This window comes from Carassius gibelio, chromosome B11, assembly GCF_023724105.1.
Source record: "Carassius gibelio isolate Cgi1373 ecotype wild population from Czech Republic chromosome B11, carGib1.2-hapl.c, whole genome shotgun sequence".
Lineage (NCBI taxonomy): Eukaryota > Metazoa > Chordata > Actinopteri > Cypriniformes > Cyprinidae > Carassius > Carassius gibelio.
Window position 1 is genome coordinate 14022057 of NC_068406.1, and position 24455 is coordinate 14046511.

Here is a 24455-nt window from a genome sequence, read left to right on the forward strand (position 1 = left end):
AGATATGGAGATAACTGACCTTCGCAATGAGTATTGGTGCTGTCCAGTTTGTACCCTACAGGACACAAGCACTGGAAACTGCCCGGTGAATTAATGCAGCCAAATATACAGAGAGCACTGCCAACATGCTCACACTCATCCACATCTGCAGAAATATTAACATTAACTATAGCAAGACTATGGAGCTGGAGTTTGTAATCAGAAATATAATGTATTCACTATAATAATTTGTTTTAATAAAAGGACAGATCATTACATTTTGTACTTAATTACTCGCCCTCATGTTGTTCCAAACTCGTAAGAAATTTGTTTATCTTCAGAAGAGAAATAAAGATATTTTTGATGAGATCCAAGAGCTTCCTGACCCTGAATAGACAGGAATAGTAAGGACATTGTTAAAATAGTCCAAGTGAGTGGTTCAACCTTAATTTTATGAAGCTACAAGAATACTTTTAATGCACAAAAGAAAACAATAAAGACCTGTTTTCTTTGCACACAAAATGTCAGATGGACTATTTTAACAATGTCCTTACTCTCTTCCTGGGCCTTGAACCCGGTAGTTGCATTGCTGTCTATGCAGTTCCCAGATTTAATAAAATAAAATCTTAATTTGTGCTCCAAAAATAAACAAGGGTTTCAGGGCTTTGGAACAATATGAGGGTGAGTAATTAATGACAGAATTTTCATTTTTGAGTGAACTATCCCTTTAAGATATGATTTCTGACATTGGCAGTGCATCAGCACACAGCAAACACTGATTGACTCACCAGAGCAGGATGTCCCGTCTGAGGAGAGCTGAAACCCTGGACTGCAACTGCACCTGTAGGAGCCCAATGTATTCTGACAGACCTGCTGGCACAGGTGCAACTCCTCCACACATTCATCCAGATCTAGAAATACCACAGACAAGAACATGAAAGCCACTTTCATGCATTTTCATAAGCCTTGCTTACACTTGTTTTTAGTCTAGCGTTTTCCTCTTATGAGATTAAAAAAAAGGTACTTCAGATTATCAAATTATTCTTCACAGCAATTTTTTTTTTTTCTTTAAGAATGATTTGAGTAACCAGGAAAAATCAAGGCACCATTTTAGAAACTACAAATTTTAAGAGTATATACTGTTTCTATTCCTATTTCCTTATGATGGATAACTCTTAAATCTTAAACCTCACACACACCTTACCACAGTACCTCTCACATAACGCACATTTGCTGATATAGGTCAAGAAAGCCCTGGAGTGATGCCAGAGCGTAATGTTAAGTCTTGCAGACAGTCAGGGCTGAATCGACACACCACAGCTGGTTTGCAACCAAAACCATAAATCTATACATACATAATACATAAACAAGCTGTTAACCTAGTGTCAGGAGGACCACATCATGACATGTGCCACCATTCCTAAAGTGGAAAACCTATAATCACTGGAGTCTGTATGTCTAAAGAATGCTATTCCGTGGTCGTATCGCAGTGGTTATGATAACACAGTCAGTATATAACAAGATTACATGTGCACGTGGTTTCGATCTCACCTCGACAGGTGCGCTGGTCCTCCAGAAGAAGAAATCCTGGTTTACAAAGACACTGGGCACGGTTCTGTTTATTGACATGACAGATCTGCGAACATCCTCCGTTGTTTAAGGAGCAAGGAGTTAACTCTGCAGTTGAAAGAAACATATTATGAGGAATTTAAGATCCAACCAAGAAAGTATGGTTTTAATTGCTTGCGAAACAGAACATGGCAGACTAAGTGATCCCTTTCAAAGAATATAATTTAATTAGCATGTTATGGCTCAGGATTAGAGAACAGGACAGGATTTGCTCCCTGCTGAGAGTGAAAGCCCACATCTGCAGTGCATCTTACAGATTCTGAATGGATTTTGTGTAGACAGGAAACACTTTTGACAATTTAATGATTTTTAAATGTATGTTTTGCTTACCAAAAGTAGCCCACTAAACACAATGGTTAACTGAACTGGATTAATTTAGATATTTTTACGTGCATTTTTGAAATAAGATAATGTGTTTAGCAGAACACCTGAGTTCAAAACCGTAATATCCATCTGTATAAACACATATTCCCAGATGTGTCTGATTACGTTTAAAGCTATCCTGAGGCCCTCTGTGCACAGCTCTAGTGATCAGTTCTGCCTGTCACCTGCTTCGAGAAGTCATGAGCAGGAATGGGATATTACTCAGATGTCAAATATCTAGGCATATAAGATTGCACGGTTGTGACAAGAAAGAGTATGCTTGAATGGCAATACAATGAAAATACCTAAACAGGATTATGAAAAATGTATCTTCCCAGCAACTTTAATCTCTGAGCACTTGATTCAACCTTGTTAATGAACCCTTTCTTAAATAAAGGATTCTCTCGTCTCCTTAAGAGAAACTGATTATGACGTATTCCTGATTTGATTCTTTGCTTACAATGATAATTATGTGAACACCCATTTCTGCCACATAATAAAATAAAATCATGCTTTTATAAATCATAATTATCACATAACAGTCATAACTCTGCCAAAAAGTAAAAAAATTATAAATCAGAAATATGAAATCTTATATATGAACGACAAATATATAAGATAATTTATATATAAATTATGACTTTTCATCTCACAGTTATGACTTAAGTTTATTTACATTTATTTCCTTTTTTTATAATTATATCTTTATTTTAAAGTTTTGACTTTTTTTTAATCATAACTATGATATAGGAAAGAATGTTTTTGTACCTTATGGGGAGGAAATGTGCTTTCATGGATAAATGAACACGTTTTAATTAAATGCTAAATGTCGTGTGAACTATATAGAATGCTTCAGTTTCAAACAAGAATATTTTAAAACTAGATTATTTCCTGGAAAAATGAACTCTCTACATATTTAGATCCAATATGTGTCATATATCCCACCTAAGCAGAGAGGTGTTCGGCCACTCCATTGTCCATTGTGTTGACAGTAGCTGTAGACGTCACCGTTGGTCAGTGTGTATCCAGGGTAACATGCATACTGAATATAGGCTTATACTGAAGCGGGCCAGGATTCTTTATCGAGCGAAAGTAGAACGTTCCGCGGGAAGGAAAGGGGGGGTAGGGACACACTGGGCGACGTATCCTTGAAAATCCTGGTAGATCTTTCCACGCTGGAGTATCAAGCATTTGTTTGGGGTCACTCTGATTTCTTTTTTCATTTACTTGACCATCAGTAATCTCAGTCGAATTGTGGACGTCTGTTTGAGCCTTTAAATGCAGGCCAGACGCTAGATGGGTGGCCGTCGTCAAGACCTCTTTGCTAGATGATATAGATCCAGTGGTATTTGGTGGCGGTGATGTCTCGGTAAGGTTTGGTCTTTGTTCAAAGAGTGCTCTGGAGGTAGATGGAGAAGTAGACCATGGATCAAGTGCAAAGGAAACAGACTCCTGTTTAGACACCTTAAAATTAGAATAGCTTGTGGTTGAAGGTGCTAAACTCTCAGTGGTGTGTGCTTTGATGAAAGACTGTAGATGGTCATCTGTGCCTAATGTGTTGATGTTTGGTGCAGGTGTAGTTGATATCCAGGGTGAATTATTTTTCTTGTATTCTGGTAAAGTCATAGCAGCTGAAATGACTGAGGCTCTTTGAAATAGTTTGTCTGTACCAAGCGTGGACTGAAAATCTTTTTGGTTTCTTCTGTACGGTGCTTCAGTAAATGTTTGATCTATGATCTTGACTTGTTGAGGATCCTCTGCTGGAGTGACAAAGCTGGTTGGTGTGGTGCTCAAAAATGAAGATTCAAGATCTAATGAGATCGCACTGACATTTGCAGATGCCACAGTCACAGATTTCTGAAAATCTGAGTTCCTGATTGGGTCCTTGAAGTTTTCGAGATTGCTGATTGGCCCAGCCTTTCCACTGTTTTGTGTTTTGTCAAATATAATCTTTGAGGGCTTTGTCTCTACTGGTTTCCTTATATTCTTCTGTCTGAAGTCTGTAAAGTCAAGACTGATGTGAGGGACCCCAAGCAACACTCTTTTAAAAAAAGCATCCTTGGAAGCAGCGCTTACATGACTATGGAAGTGAACTTTTAGGCTTGTAGGAATATCATGGTCCTGTGCTGAGACAGGACCATGTAAAGAGTCTTGATTTAGATTAAGAACACTCATGATATCAGCCGCTGTAAGAACCAAGAAACAAACCGTAAGGAGGAACATGAAGCAGCCAAAGCAAACAGATGGTGAATTGTACAGGAAGTCATTGCAGCAGTGATGTAAAAACAGTAAGGCAAAAAATGGTATATGTTAATAGATCAAACAGTTTTGGCATTTACGCTTGATTCAAATGACATACCTTTGCAGACAGGTTTAGTGCCGTTCCAGCTTTTCCCCTTGCAGAAGAGAAGCGCAGATCCAAACAAACTGAATCCAGTGTCACAGCTGAAGGTGGCCAGAGATCGGTCTTTAGAAACCACAGCACTGCCGTGCAGGAGATCACCGGGGCTTGGACAACCTGATGCTGGGGTACAAAACAACTTATGGGATGGCTGTAAGTATCAGCATTATATTAAAAGAACTACTGCAGTTTATTTTAAACAACCTTTTGTGCTTTGCCAAACTCTGGCTTCATCTACTTCATGGGCAAATTTCACAGGACAGAATAAATGTGTGTATATTTACGGACTTTGCAAATATTTACTAACCCACACACAGCGGTGGGTCTCTGGCCCACTGTCCAGATACACAGCTGCTAGTACGGTAACCGTGGAGCCGGAATCCTGGATTACAGGTGAAGGTCACATACAATCCTCCATAACGGAAAAACATATGGCCATTGTCTAGGTGTCCAAAGCCAATGCAGCCTTTATGAGCAATGCCTAGGTGAAAACCATCAGAAATCATCATATGCTTGCACACACATCAAACTAAATCACAACGACTAAAATTGGTAATCAAGGGCAGATTGAAAGTCTGAAAAAAGTGTTTCAATGATTTACCTGGCTTAATGTGATAATATGAATTATCATACTGTACCTGGAGTTTGTGTCCAGAGCTGACACCAAAATACACACAGCAGTGCACCTCTCCAACTTTGCATGATTAAACAGTTCCACCGTAAAAAACAAACAAAACAAATCTTTAAAAGAGGCTGTCGAAATTCTAAGAATGTCAGACTGTAAATGAAGATCACCCAGGCAAACTGAACACTAGAGAGAGGAGTCTTGAAGGGATTGGGTAAAAAGATGAGACATGAGAGAAGGGGAAAGGAGTGAAATGGGAGGAGACACAAAACAGAATAACAGGGGTTTAAAACATCCTGAACACTCATCTTCAAAACAGGATCAAAACATAGAAACAGACACCATGTTTTTTTCTTTGCAACAGCAAGTCAGCTCAGATGACTTCAGTTAAAACCACTGCATAAAGCCCAATACTTTTTTCTTGTGTAAATGCAGACCAGTGTTATAATAATAATAATAAATTGTAACAATATAGTGCTTTACATTGTGAAGGGGATCTCCTCAACCACCACCATTATGATAGTATTGTTATTATACTATTAATATTTTATTTGTAAATGATAACACTTATTTTGTCTGCCAAACTAAACACCGTATACTAAACACTAAATGTGTAAGGATATGAAATGTGATTATATTTATGGCATTTAGAGAGAAAACTGACCACCCTTTGAAATTCGTCTTTATTCATTGCTACCCCTTGACTTTATGAAATGCATCATGTCTGGTGAGGGCATGAATTGACGTTTTAGGTTTGATAATAAAAGATGGTACATTGCAAACCACATACAATTAATATCAGAGAAATATCTACATCAAAAATGACTCAAAGTGTCAAAGTTACAATTATAGGGTTATGTACCGGTACTGATGAAAAATTATAATCCACTTGTGAATCACAGTTCTAAACAATAGCGGTGACGGAGTTTAAACTGCATTTTTCAGTATATATAAAAATAAAAAAAATTCACATTAATTTATATCAAAAAGGGCAGGAGGATTAATAACTCTTACCTTTATCAAAAATGTGAATCCTGGAAAATATAAATGAATACCTTCAAAAAATAAAGATGAAGTACTAAAAATGATTTGTAAATCTGCCTTGTCTGTAATCTGCTCATCCAGAATTAACCCTGCTGCTGCTCTTTGACATCCAGTTTATGCACCACCCTGAAAGCCTCCAGGAACTCATTAAAATCAATGCTGCCGTCTTTGTTAAAGTCTATGCTTCGAGCCATGTCGTCTATCGTCTGGTCATTCACAGCCACCCCCAAATGGGAAGTGAAGAGTTTCCAAGTCTGACGAAACTCCTCAATGGAGATCTGACCTATGTGAAGGTAAAGAGGTGGGTTATGATCACCACATAATAACCAGCATTAAATCTCAGTGAACAATCAGGAAAACAGCGACACTAACCTGAGTGATCCTTATCGATGATGTTAAATATTATCTCTAGGTCAGTTCTATATCTATAAAGAGTTTCAGCCAAGTTTGGTGTTACCTAAAAAAAAAGGTTCATTTCAAACAGCTAGATTGAATTGTGAGGTACAATATTTTTTTTTTTATAAAAGTCAAAATGTCTGTTAAAGGTGGGCAGTATAACATACATACAGTATATTTAAAATTTGGCATTTTTTCATATCAGCTGTTTAACAACGGTTCATTACTTCATAAATAATTCACTATGAAGTGATTATAAGGTGATATATAACGCTAATGTAATACAAAATTACTCATATAATTTATGATATAAGATTTTGGTCATACTGCCCATCCTTACACAATATAAACAGATTAAGATAGTGACCGGAGGGATGGGTTCTCCAGGGCTGATGTCCTCAAAGCAGGATTCATACTCTACATCTCCATCTGCACTAAGACGGGCCAGGCGTGGGCGCAGGGTTCTCCACGGCAGATCCAATCGCAGCACAGACTCCACCACCTGGGCCCACTCGCTAGTGGAGATGCAACCTGCAAGATATGGAGAGAAGAACCATTTGAGTTTAACCTTCAGTTACCTGCAAGTGCACAATACAATATGATGTAACATAATATAATATAACCTGTTTTGTCTATGTCATACTGTTGAAAGGCAGCCATTAGCTCAGAGCGGTGACCATACAGCTTCTCTTTCAGAGCCCTGAGTGCTGAACCCTCTGCTACACGAACCCTGAAACACACACACACACACACACACCACATATTAATATGGATGCAGGAGAACTTCCACACATATATGTAAACAGTCACACAGTTCAACATACTTAACCCTTTTTTGTTACTGAAGGCGTAACAAGTGTACCTTTGATGAAGTGTGAGTTTTCTGGTGCTTCGACTAACTTGATACTGGAAGAAGCGTGGGACCAATTCAGGCCCCAGTTTGATGTACGCCCCGCGGTTACTGCCTTCTTCATAGTAGTTAGATGCAGAAAAAATTGTGATAACCTTAAAAGAGAAAGAAATCCTGAAATAATATTGGTGCTAAAGATATACAAGTTTACAGACCACAACAATCAAAACTGGTAAGACACCACTAATTAGAATTGTATGAGAAAAGCTTAAATTTGACAGAATGGATCATGCTTTGCATGCATCAAAACTCCTGTGTTCACCTGTCCATTGTGGCAGAGCTCATAGCCCTCCTGTTTACATTCATGTGATCTGATGAGCAGACAGAGCTCGTGTTTCTGCAGCAGCGCCTGCGTCACGTCTGGCCCAAAGTAACAGCCTCCACCGCGAAAAGAGTTCGGACTGCAGCCGTTTTGATTTTTAGGGTCACTCCAAAGGATATCAACAACCTGTATCAGACAAATTATGAAAATGTGCAATGACACATAATTGACAAGCATCTTCTTATAGTTGTACATCATTGCTAAATGATGTACAAGTATAAAAAAATATACACAAATTAACTAAAAGTAAGTCAAAGGCTGAAACAGATATAAAGACAGCAAAATGCTTCAGGCCAGAACTTTAATTTATACTGTGAATCACAGGAATAGTTACTGTAGTGTTTCATCAGACATTTACCCAAGTGCTGTTATTGCTACCTAAAACTATTAAAGATTATTTGTGTTAATTGAAATAAAATATAAATTAAGTTAATTAAAGCTAAATAGACATTTAAAAAATAAACATTTCATATTGACTCTTGAAATATGCTAGAAATGTGCGGTTATTTCTAAGCACAAAAACCAGAGTGCCATGCTCTTTTATAACTCATAAACACCTTTTTGTGGAAGTTCACTTCTCCTGCAATAAAGTGAGCTTTTTTCAGCAGTTTTAATGACATATTGTGTTCTGGAGGTTTAAGCTAAATGGAGTTCCAAGGCAAAACGGTTCCACATCCAAGAAGTTCTTTGTCACACACTCTCACTTTTAACTCACTTGCTGCCATTCCAGTTCTTCTCTCGGTGGCTCGGGGGGCTCTAGGGAGACGAAGGAGTCCAGGAAGGGTACTTGGAGCACATCGGTGGGGCTGGGCAGACTAGGAGAAGGCGGAGGTCGACGTGGAGTGTTCCGTGACGAGACCCGAGGGGAGCACACAGACGAGGAGGAGGATGAAGATGATGAAGATGAGGAGGAGCTCCCACGCTTAGTGAAGTGCTTCTTCCTCCTGCGGGAAGCACGACTGGTGCGTCCTGAGGAGCAAGGGCTGTCCATTCTGGATCTTCCGCTCTGTCTGCTGCTGCTGCGACTACAGGCGCGGACGTTGAGATGATCAACGCTGCGTCTGGGAAGCCTGAGAGCAGACTTCACCTGCAATGTGAGGGATAATCCTTTTTACATGATCCTTGTTTTTACATGGCTTCTTACCTAAACAAACATGAACTGTAGATTTACACTGCAATTATTTTATTATGTAAGAAACCTATAAACAGGCATCTAAAATAGGCTTCACCTATAAATAAAACACCTACTTTATGCCTTTCAACAGTGCTCAGAAAGTCCAGGTCAATTTTGTCCGATATGCCACCGTGAACAATAAGCACTTTGTTATCGATGACAGTAGCAAGAGGAAGCAGACTGAACACATCCTGAAGAAGCTGTAGGATTTCCCTGCCATGAGTCTATTGAGAACACAGAAGAAGTTAAAGTGCATTTCTTTACATGTCCAGTAAGTGGCAGTGACGTCTAATATTTGACAGTAAACCTTTATTAACCCCATTTAAATAAGAAGATTATTTACTTCAATTTAGAGAGTTTTGAGGCTTTTTTCAGCAGTTTTAATGACATTTTCACATCATTGTTTAAAATAATAATAATTAAAAAAAAATCACGAAATTGGAAAAAAGTTAGTAACTCTACATTTAACTTAATCAAAATATTAATAAACAAAAAACACTTTAATAAATATACCTTATACTTCTGCATGACTTCTTTTGTGAACCCGTACCTGCAAGAACATCAAAAGTTTACATGTTAATAATATAAATCATACTTTTAATTCAGTTTGGGAAAAAATATATATATTTCTGAGGGCATCCTATTGGTGGCATACCATGCCTAGAAAACCTTTTTTTTCTACAAGGATGCACAGAGCATGGAAGATTTTTGTATTGCTTTATTAAAAGTCATGCCTTCATTATTAGTCTGAATGGGTGATCTAGCATGTTACCTGAGGTTCATGATGTGGTCCTCATGGTTGCCTCTGTTCAGATGCATGTGGTCAGGGTACAGCAGTAGGAAGGCAAACAGAATGATGATAATCTCTGTAGATTTCTTTCCTCGATCCACAAAGTCTCCATTGAATATGTAGGGGTTCTCCGCAGAGGGCAGACCGTTCTGGGTAACAAGGCAATACATCTTGAGTGTAATAAGTCACAAGTCATGCCCAAGTGGCTTTAATGAACTCATTATCTGGATCTGCTCAGGTACATTACCACTGCACCAATATGCTAAAATTTAATTACTTGAATCATCTAAACAATCGATCTGCATTTACCTTGTAAAATATAAGCAGTAAGTCATCCAGGCTACCATGCAGATCGCCTGTGTGAACGAGAATGCAGCACATAGAAGCTGTTTATCATTCCAGGGAATAAAAATCAAATGTTGGAATCGGTGATGAAAATATGCAAAATATAAACACATTAAATGGTATAACGTGATCTCTTTAAGAGTATTCGAAGATGGGAATTCAGTTATTCATGCATGCTTTTCTGTACTAATTGAATCAGGAGCGCTGTCGAGTATGAAATGGTGCAGGTTGGCTGTGAGGAGCCCATTGAGGTACATTGAAGTGCTTTATGAAGTGCGAAATAAATAAGCACTCATTCATTCATTCATGCTACATCAGTGGTACCCATTCAAAGTAATCAAAAATATTTAACATACTGGATCTCAAATGCACGGTTGCAACTTGCAACAAATCTGAGGTGGATTTTATTTTATTTTTTTCATCCAATATGTAGTGCCTCACCACATATAGTTATCTCTTTGGCATAGGACGTGGACAGGTATATGACGTTTGGCATCCGTTTCAAGAACTTCTTCGTTTCATACAGAAGCTGCAGCACATACTTGCCGTGAAGAGTCTGAAAAATGAGTCACGCATTTATAGGTCATTGCATTTTTATGTTTGCTATTTCTAAATTAAAAAGCAATTGAATAGAAGAATGGCTAGAATTGTAGAAAAGAGATAAAGTTTTATTTAAGCTTATTTTTTTGTATAATGTTTATCAAAAATGAGGACTGTCAAATGATTAATTGCGATTGATTGCATCCAAAATAAAAGTTTTTGTTTGCATAATATATGTGTATATTATGTATACATAAATACACAAACATACAGTATATATTTTGAGAATATTTACATATATACACATTATTGTCTTATATTTTATATAAATATATTTAATATATAAACATAAAATTTTTCTTAAATATATACATGCATGTGTTTGTATTTATACACGATAAGCACAGTATAAACACATATTATGTAAACAAGAACTTTTATTTTTGGATGTGATTAATCGTTTGACAGCAGTCCAAAAAACATTTGTAAATCTATTTAGGTTAGAAATATACACTTTCATTCAAAAGTTTGGGGTCATTCATTTATTTTTTCAACAATGTGCATTATATTTATCAAAAGTGATAGTAAAAACATTTGCAAATGTAACCAGATTAAAAAAAGATTAAAAATTACAGATTCCTTAGACAAACAACTATATTCAACATTGATAATGAAAAAAGAAATGTTTCTCTGAAGGATCATGTGACACTGAAGACTGAAGTTTATAATTCTGCTTATAATTCACTTTCTCCATGCAGGAATAAATTACTTATTTAAATTTATTAAAATAGAAAACAGTTATTATTGTAAGTATTTTAAATTGTAACACAATATTCATAGTACTATATTCACTGTATAAATGCAGCACAAAAACCTGACAAACCCCAAACTTTTGAACGATAGTGTGACACAATTTGAAGATGTTTTGACAGGTTTAAAGTCTGCTAGACAGAGATAAATAATGTACAAGATGATCTTGGTTTTTGCCAGAAGGCTCATAATTGTTCAGACTATCAGTGAAAGTTTTATAGTGTTGTACCTGCTCCTCTTTAAAGGCGCTGAGTAGGGCATTGGTATCAGTCACGCTCAGCGGGAAGGAGAGACGAGGACCGCTGTACGATTCTGGCACGACAATCTGCTCGTACTTCAACTGCCTGACCTCCTCAGTTAACGGGTCAACCACAGAGTCCAGCAGGTGAGAGATCAAGTCTGGGGGAAAGAGAACATGGCTGCTGTCGTGACTCATGTGTGGGAAGAAGGAAAGAAGAATCACGGAAAGCAAGTGTGACATGCAACTTGAATATTGTGGTGTGAATCAGTGTAACCAATTTTGTGGTGCATGGATGATAGGACATGGTATGGAAAATGCATCATATCTGTCATAAAAATGTAATTTTTTCATAATGTGATAACTGTTTATTACTATAATAAAAAAAATATGTTTAATAAAAGCAGCCTGATTAAAAAAAACAAATGTAAATGTGAATCAGGAAACACTCTGGAACATCAAAAGGTTTGTGTTATTGTTAGGCAGCGCTGGGCATGTGGCAAGATGAGCAAACAGGAACATGAAAACATGCGGACAGGCATATCGGTTTCAGTTTTTAAATAAATGATTAATTCTCAACCTGGAGTCTATTATGAAAGGCCTATTTTGATTGGCCATCTAAATACCCAGCACACAGTGCCATAACACAATGTAGCACACTTCAATTTGCATAGCGTCTGGTCCTGCACAGGGATTTGAGGAGTACTGACCCATTGTGTCATTCTTGAAAATGTAAATTTGCAGGGTTTCCCGTAAATTTATGCAGAGAGACCTGAATTTCAGGAACAGATGTATCTATTGGGGAGAAAGCAAATGCTAAATATTTTTTTTCTTGCCTTGATTTAGCCAATATCTACTGGACATCATTCCCTGCTTCTTTAGATTGCTAGCAATAAACAAACATTATTTTAACATGATTTTACATAAAGATCTCTACCATCTGACCAAAAATCAGGCAATATTCAAGCCTTTTCTGTGATTTTAAATAAAAATCTGCAGATGTGCTAATGTTCAAAAGGTTGGTCAGAAAGGTTTTTTTTTTCTTTTTTTTTTATAAACTGATACTTTTAACAATGATGCACTACTGTATATTGAACAAAATTGACAGTAAAGACATTTATAAATAGAAAATTCTATTTTAAATAAATGATTAGTTTTTTAAACTTTCTATGAAAAAAGTATCATGCTTTCCTCAAAAACATGAAAAAGCACAACCGTTTTCTATATTGACTGCTGAGAATTTAACTATGCCACCATAATAATGATTTATGCTTACCATAATAATGATCTAAGGTTAACATATAACATAATATAAGATATAATATAAGATATGTGACCCTGGAAAACAAAGCCAGTTTTTTTTTTTTTTGAGATTTAGAAATCACCTGTAAGCTGAATAAATAAGCTTTCTATTGAAGTATGCTAAGAATCTGACAATATTTGACTGAGAGAGATAACTGATAATTGATCATTTTGACCCATATAATGTATTGTTATATATATATATATATATATATATATATATATATAAAACAAATTTTTTGTAAAATATAAGTATTAGTGCTCAGAACCCATGGTTACATTGTGACTACAGACCCTTCAATAATAAATATAAAGAACACTTTACTATACTATAATTACATACTTCCTAAATGCCATCAGGCAATGATTCTGAAGCCACACAAACAAGAAGCTGAAAACCATCCAATCCCTGGATCATGATTCCCTGACAAGACCAGTCATGTGCACTTGCGGCCCACTCAAAAGGAACTGATTAAACACAGTTTTCCCAGAGGAAAGCCAATTAAGTGTCATAACAGGCTGGAGCAAGAACCCAATGTGAAGAATATAAAATAGTGAAAGGAACATTGAAATTCACTATGGGGTAAAACAACTGAATATGTTGTTTTCACTACTGTTATGGTTCTTCAGAAACATTTAATGTTTCTCTCTACAGTAGATTTTTCTACTGTGTTCTTGGTGATCTCATTTGAGTTTCTGCTGTTCTGCTCGACTACAGATGGGACTAATTGTCTTCTGTAATTCTGCACTTTGGACAGCTGCCTGTGGAGGCTGGTTGCTGCATTTCTGGCTCTCTCCGCATTACCACCACCCAAAATGGTATCTCCCAAGGTTGCTAAGCAACTGGGTTTCCATATACTGTAGCATTTTTATTAAATCACTAAAAGGATAGGTGTGCAGCACTCCAGAGGGAGATCGTTTGATGCAAAAATTACATGAGCTAGGGGCTTTCCAAAGGTGTGCTTATAGGGACAGCCAAATGAGAAAACAATCATCAAATAAATGTTGCTGTATCAAACTACTATAGCCTAACAAACCACCATGGTTTAACCAATAGTGTGTTTGATTAGTTTGTCTGACCATTGACAAATGGGAGTGTTTGAAATGGTTAATTATTTGTTACACACATTCCTTAAAGAAGCTTTTGCTTCTTTTAATCGGACAGTTATTACCTGGTCCATTTCCATTCATCTGTGTGAAGTTGTCCAACATGAAACTGAAGAAACTGGAGAGCTATAAAAATTTAAAAAAGATGTACACTTGCATTAAAATTAATGTTGAATATCTGAGTTTTAATATAATCACACGATTATAAGCGTAGGGTAAGATATTAGTTTTTTCTATGAATGGACTGGCCATAATAAGCAAGTGCCTTTTATACCTGTAGCTGGTCCTGTTCCCCTGCATACTCAATGGACTGAAAGATGTTCCACGTATAGCGTCTTCTCATCTCCAGGCGAGCAACATAGCGTCTGTACCAACGCTGGATCAATATGGCAGCTTTCATGGCTAAATATGTTAAGAAAACACACAAAGAATGCAAGCGGATGTAAACAGAATCCTTGAAGCAATATTTCTGTGACCAAAGTTTTGAAACAAAAACTATTTGGGAACAGAAATGCAAGCAATGAGGTGTTTCAACGCACCAAATTTAAATACTTCCCTACTTTGTGTGCAAAAAGCAGTAATGTGTCTGCAACCGCATAATTTCCTATTAGATAATAGGCGGAAAAACAGTGTGTGAAGAGAGTAGTAGGTCCCTTGTCTTCACACACCAAGATGACTTATTACTTCAGTGCATACAATGCAAAACTATCCCATGAGGCCACGGGAGCAAATTTGCCAATGGTAGTGAAGTGACGCCACAGATGCTGGTAGGACACATGGCAATGACAACACAGTGACTGTAGTGCAGTACATCCATATTTCATTCATACTACACACAATTCATTTACTTATGCAAAAGTAGGACCTACTTATGCGATTTCAGGAACAGCCTCTATCTAAATATACAGCACTCATTTAACAAGACCCGGCATGACTTACTCCATCCTCTGAGAGTCTGCAACCATTGGACACTTTGCTATTCCATGAGGGCATGGGAGAGCGCTTAGGAATAAAGGAGGTTGCTACTCATGGTTAAACTGTACTTATTATACAAATTATTTCTGAGAACAAATGAGTCAAAAAGATGCCAAAATGGCAAACGTAGAATTTCTGTTTTTAAAAATAATTCAAGACAGTACCACAACAACCCTTCAAAAATGTTCTGTTGCTACAGTTGATTCTCATTTGTCTCATCAGATTCACCTTACCACGTTAACATCATACTTTAATGCACATACACCTCTTAGTACAAGAACACTTGCATCTTTTACAACACTTGACTGCAAAGACTATGCTAAAAATACACCTCGTCTCAGGAGGTCAATATCACAGGTGCTAATTAAAGAAGTGCTAGGAGCAGTTAAGGAGAAAGAACACAACACAGACATTAGAGACAAGGCTTTGCTCAAGAGTACACATCCATAGAGAAATTAGAAGCAGTGTTCGAGAAGGATGGGATAATTGCTCATCCATTTTATTTGTTCTAAAGTCCCAGAGAAAAATCACACTCATAGATTTACCTCAAAAAATATGGTAGTTTCAAATGTAAACAAATCTACACTGATGCTTTTATGCCATCTAGTACTTCTCTACAGCCACGAATGAGACACAGACAGTGATGACAGATGCTGAAGAAAGTGTCTTACTCAGAGCTGGACTGGGATGCTTGATGGAGCCATCTGTGTAAGAGGTGATTAAATTAAATTAAATAATTGAAATAATACCTTGGGGGTGAAAGAAAAAAAAGACAGTGCTGGGGACAAAATCTAAGGCAAGCATTGCTATTTTTCTACAAATAACTAATGCAAACTTCTTGAAACCAGGGTTGTTGCAAAGAGGAGAGGAAAAAAAGGTTAAACAATATTAAAAATCACATCCAAGCATTAGGGATAAAGAACCAGTATTTACCCGTTTCTGAGGGTCGCGTTTGGTTCTCATTGGCAATGGATGTACCACATCCCATGATAGTACTTTTTGCTTTTTATCATGAATACCCAAAATTCTTAAGGTTCTCTTCTCCGTTTAGTATACAGAAATGTCTGTGAAAAAAAATTACCCAGAATTAAACTTAAAATTAAACAGCTTAAACTTCATCAGTACCGAGACTGCAACCACATATTAGGGATTGAGGGTAATAGTTTCATAAAAATATATTTGAATACAAATCTGGGGAGATGCACCCTTGTGGGTATTAGATATAATATTGCAGTTTTGATATTCATAATGAAGTAAACTGGCATTAGAAAAAAAGCAATGATGCTTGGAATTAATCCAGCATCACAGTAGGGTGTCTCTGTAGAATAAAGCAACAAAAGATACTTACTGCAAATCATGCTGGACTTTAATCTGTGCCCTAAAGAGCCTTTCAAAAGGCCCTTTTAACAGTGATCAATCTCTGCGAGGGGACAGGGACAGAGATGCAGACTGTTGATTGTCATCTTCACAGCGTTACAAATACATCAACAATAATAATACTACTAATAAAGATGTTGCCCCAACTTCTGTGGAGATGCTTATTTTGAAGTAACATGACACTCTTTAAGATGTAGGCTACTAAAAAGAATGACACGGACATTATTCCTCAACAGAAAAAAAAAAGGCTGAAGAAACACGCGGAATAAACAATTGTATAATTAGGAGCGGAACACAAACAAAACAGCGTATTGGAAACGAGATTCATTAGTTACCTTTCTGTTGTCCATCATTCAGTGCGACATGCACATACGTTGAGAAATTAAGATTGGCTAAGTAACGTTATATGATGAAAAATCAAACATTCATTTCCGAATTTGGAGGGACGCAGCAGCTAAGCATCACCACAGGTGTCAGACAAGGTTAATCTGAATGAAACGCCGTGGCAGTCTGACGAATAGAGTACGTCTCACTACTGACTCGTGAGTCTAGTGAGGTTTTGAATCGTCTGGAGCCGTTCAGTAAGAGATTGGTTCACTGACTCGCTTATGCACTCACGTCAGTAGGTGGCGACATTAAGTCGACTTGAATTGGTTTCCTCCGTATATGACAACTACACAGATCTATACATTTTTTTTCTTTGTTTTGTCAATAACTGACGTTAACGAGAGATAGGAAAACTGAGTTACAAGAATCTTCAGTCATTTTATAGGATTATATGCACTATTAATTATTTGTCAGACGTCAGTCTTTGAATGTGGGGAAGCGGTCACGCGTTTCAGAGAGACTTCAGAGAAAAGGTCTAGTGCAAAAAGAACAGTACAATCACAAGCCAGAACGGAGTAGAATAAAGGCTCACAATTTTAAACAAAAGGCTTTTATTTCAACAGTTAAATATTTACAGATCCATTAAAATAGATAGATTAAAAGCGTCTGTTAAAAAGACTCAAGCGCCTGCCAGTGCAGCGGAGTTTCTGCGGCGTCTCAGCTGATCCCAGGCCTCCAGGATCTCCCTGCGCGTGACGGCTCTGTGGCGGCTGAAACACGAGAGGCGCGCGGCCTCTGACCCCACTCTCTGCAGCAAATATCTGCTTACGCCCATGGACTCGTGAACGCGCCCCACTGCAGTCTGGTTGACCTGGGCATAAAAGCCAGTTGTTTTCATATGCAATCATTTTAGGCACATTTCAACTTTCGTTCTTTAATTATAGTTACTGGATCTATAAAACACACCTGTTGTCGGGCTGTGTACATAAACGCAGCATGTCCTCTTGTTCTTGATATGGAAGTTCTGGGTGTCGTGGAACGCTTGCTTTTAAGGCTAGGAGCTTTCATGATGATCAGAGAAGTGTGTAAACAACAATCGCTGAAGCGAAACTGCAATTTAAGGTATGTCTAATCAATCCCCTAATGACTAACAAGCAGGTGCATGTCTCCATAATTTGAATTGAAGCGCATGCGCACGCACTCGACTCTAAAACTTGTAGCAAGAGCATAGCATTTGTCAGATTAAATAAATCTGAACAGTTTTTTTTTTGATAGTTACCGTACAGTTTTCTGGGACCTTGTATAGCAGAATATCATGTTTTTATGTTTCAAACACTTTTTAACCATCCCTTTTTTGACATCACCTCTTGAGTAGAATTCAATTATCTTATATACAAGCAAATCATTAAACACTATCAGATGTATTTAAATGAAATTTGCAGAAATCAGATTAATTCATTTGACATCAAATTTAAACTTAGTATTTGAAACTAATTTTATTTCCTCTAATAATATATTGGATATTGGATCATCCCATAAATATACATTGATATACTAAAGGGCATTTACCACATGCTCCCCTTACCACATTTTTTTTTTTTAAATATTAATATTTATTGTATTTTTGTCCAACTTGAGAGTGAATAGATTACACAACCAAAGTATACAAGGTACAGAGAGTGACTTCCTTTATTTAAATGCATTATTTCTCAGGTAAGTCCACAAACATAATTAAACAATGTAGGCTCACAGTAAATACAAAAAGGGATTTGGTCAAAACTTTGAGAATGAAACATGCTACATCACTATCACAAACCACATTAAAACACACAATAATACAACACTCCATGAGATCTCCAACCTCTCTCCAGATAAGCAAAACCTGTAAGTCTGCTAAAGCTACAAACTTCATACAATATAACATAAAAGGTCTTTATATGTAACATTGAACACAAATAAATGTAACTGTAACACATGCTAATGATAATTTATTCCTTGAAAAATACCAGAGAATAAAAATAAATGAATTGAGTGCAGTGATATTCACTTTGGCATATTGTGACATGAGAAAGAAGGGAGGAACAGGAAGTAGTTGGGTATGGCTTTGCTGACATGTTCCAGATCAGGTGCATTTATTCACGCAAAGTAGGAGCTCCATGCGGATGGCGATACGAGTGTGCCAGCCGAGAGGGAGGATGCGGATGTAACGTGCTACGATAGGTGGACGCAGCAGGTTCTGGACTGTGGAAGAGTGGTCAGAGTTTCCATAGAACACCTGAGGTAAAAAAATAAAATAAAAGCAATATTTATGCAATACTTTAAAAGGAATAGCAATTTACTTCTTCACTCCTTATTAATCCAGGATGGGCTGTCTGACATCTTACCCTGTTGTTTCCAGTTTGGTCCTTGTAGTAGATCCAGTTGAGCTTCTCATTGGTGCGATACTGCATAGTGTACTTAGTAATCCACTCATCAGAGTCACAGCGGCCCTGGGTCAGGATACCAGAAACCACTTTGACCTCCTTCAGGTCAATCTGAAGCCACTGGTTGGTATCCTGGAACTTAGACAGCCAGGCACACCTAGGAGAGGAGAGAATAATCTATAAATGCAAAAGAAAAATCACAGATCGCATAGACCAAGTCTCTTTAAGATTGAAATACCCAAAACCGTTTGTCAAGATTGTTTCAATAATACTACATTAAAAGTTTTTGAAAAAAGTCTCTTATGCTCTCAAAGGCTGCATTTGATCAAAAATACAGTAAAACAGTAATACTGTAGAATATTACAATTTAAAAGGACTGTTTTCTATTTTAATACATTTTAAAATGTAATTTATCATAATTTATCTATATATATTTACAAGGTTTTTTAAGTTTTTTATTATTATTTTTTTTTGTATACTATCTCAATGGTTATGAAAGCGTTTGAGATATATGGAATAAAATCTGTAAATCTGTCAGTACTAAATAAATTCATACTTAAAAATCATGCCAATGCATAGTAGCCTTATGTAGTAAAAAAAAAAAAAAAAAAAAGCCATTATCTATCAAAAAGAAAAAAGAAGCTAATCGACTCTTTTAACCGAAACTCATGACTTCTGTTTCAACAGGAGCCATAATTAGCAATATTTCAGAGGACTCACCCAAATCCTTGGTTGTTGAGCCTTGCTTTGCTTGGGACCCATGACGAGAACCAGCCTGTGTACTGGTCTTCATTAGAGCAGCTGAACTGATCTGAAGTCACAGATCCTGCCTCGAAACCCAGGGGCTTATGGTAGGGACACTCTGGACAGTAAATTGATGATGTGGTAAATATTTAGCTTTGCATATAATTTGAAGTAAAACTATAAACATGCATCTCTGTCAGTTTGGCTCAAAGCAGGCTTTCTGACTCTACAGGCAGTTCCAGATAACACAAATCTATGAACAGGCCTATTCAACAAAAGCCTGCAGGATTTCTAAAATATATGACGGGGGCTTAATGAAACATTAGTCACGCAATCAGAGAGATTTCTTTTTCATGTTGTGTTAAAGAGAAATTGACAAAGAAAGCATTAATCTGTCAGGTCTGTAATTCCGTGCTTCCGCTCTTCTGTTTGTGACTTCGCAATCCCAAAAGCTTTAGTTCCCCATAGTGAAAGATCAACATCCATTAAGACTTTAGGTTGACAGATGGTCACGTTCCACACTTAAGCTCCAGTCATGTTTTTACATAACAGTCCCTCTTTTCCAGGATTTGAGATGTTCTTTTTGACATGCCAAATCCTGGTTTTGAAAAAAAAAAAAAAAAAAAAAATATATATATATATATATATATATATATATATATATATATATATATATATATATATATATATAAATATATCATCACTTCAATGGGAAAGCACCCTAAAAATGTAAATTCTATCAACATTTCCTCATCGTCATGCTGCCAAATCTTTCATGACTGACTTTCCTCAGTGTAACACAAAAGACAGTCATTTGAAGAATATCAGTAACCAAACAGTTTTGGTTCCCATTAACTTCCATAACCAAAAAATACAATGGGACATATGGAATGACATAAATGAGCTTAATTTTGGGTGAACAATTCCTTTTAATGGTCAACGGTTTGATTGGCAGGTCCTATTCTAGTCTTGGTAATTCTGGGAACTCTCAACATAATGGGATTATGAACAAGCATCGGGTCCATCTCTGTTTCTTGCTCCGTTTTTATTTGTATCTTCCTCGCTTTCATTTGATTCTAACACATCAGTCTCCGAGGGCTGAGAAAGCAAGCTGCTCTGTGTTAATGGAGCATGTCTGCCCTGTGGTGGTGTGCCAATGGGATGCGGTGATGTCTCACATGGCCCAGGTGAAGCTGCAACCAAATGATTAATGACTTTCTGCGCCGCTGCAGGCGAGGGCTTTTTCAGGAGCCAGCTCATCCGCACATGTCCTGCCTTCTGTCTCCAAAGGGCACCAGCTAGTGCTAACTAATCCATCCATCTCAGTTCCCAAAGAGTCAAAGTTAGCGCAAAGACCCATTCACTAATTTCGCTCTCCCGACAAAACGGATTTGAGTGGTATTTGATTCACAATAAAGTCAGTAAAAGCAACACTATCTAGAAGAAAACCGATTCATTATATATTTGTTTGACCCATTTTGAACAAAATATTTAATAGAGGCAGAGTGGAGTTTGTCCAAACCTGGACAAAGCCTACAAACCATTCAGATTACGGTAAATTCTTATTACAAAAAATAAAAAATAAAAATACCCGGCACTTTTTTCTTAAAAGTTTCTCTCTTTCTTACCTGGCATGCAGTCCATCTCCTGTCCCCTACTTGATGAAGAACCTTTGGAAAGCAACTTGCTTTCTAAATCACAGTCACACTTGCCGGGTTTCCCAGCCAATGTGTCATTGCCCTCGCCATCCTAAACACATATGAACATTGTTATCAATATTTCACGTTTAATTGTCTCTGATATCAATATCAAATGCATTTCATTACCTCTTGCGCTTGCAGCCCAAAATAACCTGGACAAAGTGTGGAAGAGTAAAACAACAAGAAATTGTAAAACAGGTGGGATGTTTTATTTACATTTAACATTCACTTTCATCTTTATTTGAAGTTAACATTTTTTTTTTTTTAAATCAAGAATGAAATCATATTAAATCAAAAATAAGTCTGAAATTTTAAAATTGGACCAAAATTGAACATTTCTGCTATTATAGTGAAAATGACACATACCTTCAGACACCAGCAGGATGGCTAACAGTAACATGTTCTGCAGTCTGTACTCCATGATGGTTTCTTTTTCGAGTGGTGGACCACCGCACTGATATTAAAGGGGCTGGATTACTGTAATCCACGGAGCACTAATGGCCTTATCTAATGCCCTTCATCTCAAAGCTCCTCCCTTTGCTGCTGAAAGCTAGTTTGAAATTGTTCACATCCCAGTCCGACCCTTGTCTGTTAAAAAAATAGAGAAATTGCCAAATGATCCCCGATTATAAAGCCGGATGGTCACCTTCTGTGACCCAGTTAATGGTTCAGTGCATACAATTAACTCAATTCAACTTCCCCAGCAATCTGTTGATGCAAATCACTACATACTGTACAATATGCCATATGATGGAGAGACTGAGATGAAAGTTTCTTTTCAGTGTCATTTTTCTTCTTGCTGCTAGTGTGGGTCATGATACATTATCCTTTAGTTATGTACAGGTCTTCATGGTTTTATTTTTTTATGACATTTTTATATGCTGGCAGGTGTGTGCAATGAAATGATGCATGCTGGAACATAGTTGGGTAGACATTGTTTTAATTGTTATTGATTACAGCAGAATATACATTATAAATGCTGTTGGAGTCAGACATGCCTGGACTTGACTTGAAGGTTAGGGTGCTGTTTCCCACTTGTACACTAAAGAGAACACACAGACAAACAGTCTTCACAAAAGACAGAGACAAAGTGCTGAGTGAGTGGTGCCGACTACGTTTGAGATAAATCTTAACTTTCAGGTTACAGACTCAATTAACTGGATAGATGAAGGCCCAGACGGAATCTGCACTTTTATCTGTGTTGATTTTGGAGCAAAAATAAATATGAAAATTGTGAATACTAGAATACTAGACTTTTAAAGGGATACTCCACCCCAAAATGAAAATTTCTGTCATTAATCACTTACCCCCATGTCATTTCAAACCCGTAAAAGCTTCGTTCGTCTTCGGAACGCAATTTAAGATATTTAGGATGAAAACAGAGAGGCCTGTGACTGTCCCATAAACTGCCAAGTATGTTACACTCTCAAGGTCCAGGCAAGTATGAAAGACATCATCAGAATAGTCCATCTGCCAACAGTGGTTCAACCGTAACATTATGACGTGAAAAGAATAATTTTTGTAAGCGAATAAAGCAAAAATAACGACTTTATTCAACATTTACTTTGTCAAGTCTCCTCTGTGTCTCTCTGTATCACCATGTGCTGCGTATGCTCTTCTGTATCAGCCGTGCCACAATGATGATACAGAAGAGCATAGGAGGAGACTGTTGACTAAGGAATTGTTGAATAAAGTATTCTTGTCGCTTCATAACGTTACGGTTGAACCACTGATAGAATAGTCCATAGATGGACTATTCTGACGATGTCTTTCATACTTTTCTGGACCTTGACAGTGTATTTTACTTGGCAGTCTATGGAACAGTCATAAGCCTCCCGGTTTTCATCCAAAATTATTAAATTGTGTTCTGAAGATGAACAAAGCTTTTACAGTACGTGTTTGAAACGACATGGGTGTAAGTGATTAATGGCAATATATTCATTTTGGGATGGAGTATCAGAGTAATGGTAATTCAGAGCAACATTTAATTGCTGAAATGCATCATGAAATCGGCAATGTGTGTGAAAAAATTTGCAGATTCTGTGTGGACCTTTAAGATGTAGCCAAAATGATGGCTGTTGTCTAAAATGGAAGTCACAACCTGATCAGCAGGTTTTTGACAACAATCCCGTCAAGCAGAAGGGGTAAGGACACGATTTAGGGATGTATTATGTTCTCAATTCAGCAAAGAGGATTCAAACAGCTCTAATAGGAACAGTCTTAATATTTAAACAAAACAAAAAAATGTCTAAGTACATTCTATGACAGACACAAAAGTCAGTCAGCAAAAAAAAATATAATAAATAAATTCAGATATGTCTGTGAACTCACAGGACAGATGCTCATCTGACAGAATAAACTCTTGTTCCTGATAGATTGTAAACCTTTGACCTTGGATGACTTCACAATGGCTTTTGTTGGCACGTCAACTGCTTTAGAAAAAAAATAAAGTGGCAGCAATTTCAATTCTTAAAGGTGGAATAAACATTATGAAAATATAGACTGTTTTCAATAACCATGAAAGATGCAGCTGACCACTGGGCCTTATTTGAGCTAAAGACTTACATTCTTATCAATATATAAATATTTATCCAATGGTAAACTGAAAAAAAAAAAAAGTTAAACATTACATTCTAAGAGAATACAGCTTCTAGTCATTGCCATGCCCCAGTAAATGAACAAATATGAGAATCAGTGAAGATGTCCAATATATTTCATATTCCGTGCACTTCTGGGGATGAACCTGAATGTTTATATCCCTGCATTCAACTACTCAGACACTTGAAAGCTAACAGGCATCCTCTTTGGATGACAAATGCTACAAGCTAATATAAATCAAGCTGTCTATAGCTATTACACCATGACAGATGAGATGACGTGTCAGTACCTGCAGGTATACTTCAATATGGCAGTGAACCAAGAAGCACTCTAAAT

General features: G+C 37.0%; 2 protein-coding genes and 1 long non-coding RNA gene across 6 annotated transcripts; all 3 read right to left on the minus strand.

Annotated features, from left to right (window-relative positions):
- Nucleotides 1-1530: 1530 nt before the first annotated feature.
- ppef1 (protein phosphatase, EF-hand calcium binding domain 1) lies at nucleotides 1531-16844 on the minus strand. Of its 4 annotated transcripts, XM_052568570.1 has the most exons (21): nucleotides 16663-16844; nucleotides 16299-16370; nucleotides 15884-16014; nucleotides 15622-15654; nucleotides 14250-14377; nucleotides 14041-14101; nucleotides 11558-11727; nucleotides 10420-10534; nucleotides 9943-9989; nucleotides 9616-9782; nucleotides 9357-9393; nucleotides 8918-9067; nucleotides 8385-8756; nucleotides 7610-7795; nucleotides 7300-7442; nucleotides 7061-7167; nucleotides 6805-6968; nucleotides 6414-6498; nucleotides 6012-6324; nucleotides 5011-5197; nucleotides 4715-4853 (listed from the first exon to the last, which is right to left on the minus strand). In XM_052568570.1, exons 3-19 carry the CDS (start codon nucleotides 15936-15938, stop codon nucleotides 6125-6127), a joined length of 2220 nt encoding a protein of 739 aa, XP_052424530.1. In that variant the 5' UTR covers nucleotides 15939-16014; nucleotides 16299-16370; nucleotides 16663-16844; the 3' UTR covers nucleotides 4715-4853; nucleotides 5011-5197; nucleotides 6012-6124. The 4 variants fall into 4 exon arrangements, with proteins under 4 accessions (XP_052424532.1, XP_052424530.1, XP_052424529.1 ...); XM_052568569.1 differs by having other exon boundaries at nucleotides 5011-6324; XM_052568571.1 differs by lacking the exon at nucleotides 15622-15654 and having other exon boundaries at nucleotides 5011-6324.
- Nucleotides 16845-17248: 404 nt separating this feature from the next.
- On the minus strand, nucleotides 17249-17818 carry LOC127968523 (uncharacterized). Its single transcript, XR_008155992.1, has 2 exons — nucleotides 17621-17818; nucleotides 17249-17525 (listed from the first exon to the last, which is right to left on the minus strand). It is a non-coding gene; the product is annotated as an uncharacterized LOC127968523 (long non-coding RNA).
- A 500-nt stretch (nucleotides 17819-18318) lies between these two features.
- On the minus strand, nucleotides 18319-22053 carry rs1a (retinoschisin 1a). The gene is made up of 6 exons (XM_052569804.1): nucleotides 21888-22053; nucleotides 21648-21673; nucleotides 21450-21570; nucleotides 19798-19939; nucleotides 19039-19234; nucleotides 18319-18929 (listed from the first exon to the last, which is right to left on the minus strand). The coding sequence occupies exons 1-6, from the start codon at nucleotides 21940-21942 to the stop codon at nucleotides 18777-18779; spliced, it is 693 nt and encodes a 230-aa protein (XP_052425764.1). The 5' UTR covers nucleotides 21943-22053; the 3' UTR covers nucleotides 18319-18776.
- Nucleotides 22054-24455: the final 2402 nt, after the last annotated feature.

Coding starts and splice junctions, on each gene's coding strand:
- ppef1 (XM_052568570.1), bottom strand. CDS start 15,938: ATGGGATGTGGTACATCCATTGCCAATGAGAACCAAACGCGACCCTCA. Junction 10,535..11,557: donor GCGCCTTTAAAGAGGAGCAG/GTACAACACTAT, acceptor CTCATTTTTCAG/ACTCTTCACGGCAAGTATGT. Junction 7,796..8,384: donor AAGAACTGGAATGGCAGCAA/GTGAGTTAAAAG, acceptor TGTCTGATACAG/GTTGTTGATATCCTTTGGAG.
- rs1a (XM_052569804.1), bottom strand. CDS start 21,942: ATGGAGTACAGACTGCAGAACATGTTACTGTTAGCCATCCTGCTGGTG. Junction 19,940..21,449: donor GGAGATGGACTGCATGCCAG/GTAAGAAAGAGA, acceptor TTTACTGTCCAG/AGTGTCCCTACCATAAGCCC. Junction 19,235..19,797: donor CTCAACAACCAAGGATTTGG/GTGAGTCCTCTG, acceptor CTCCTCTCCTAG/GTGTGCCTGGCTGTCTAAGT.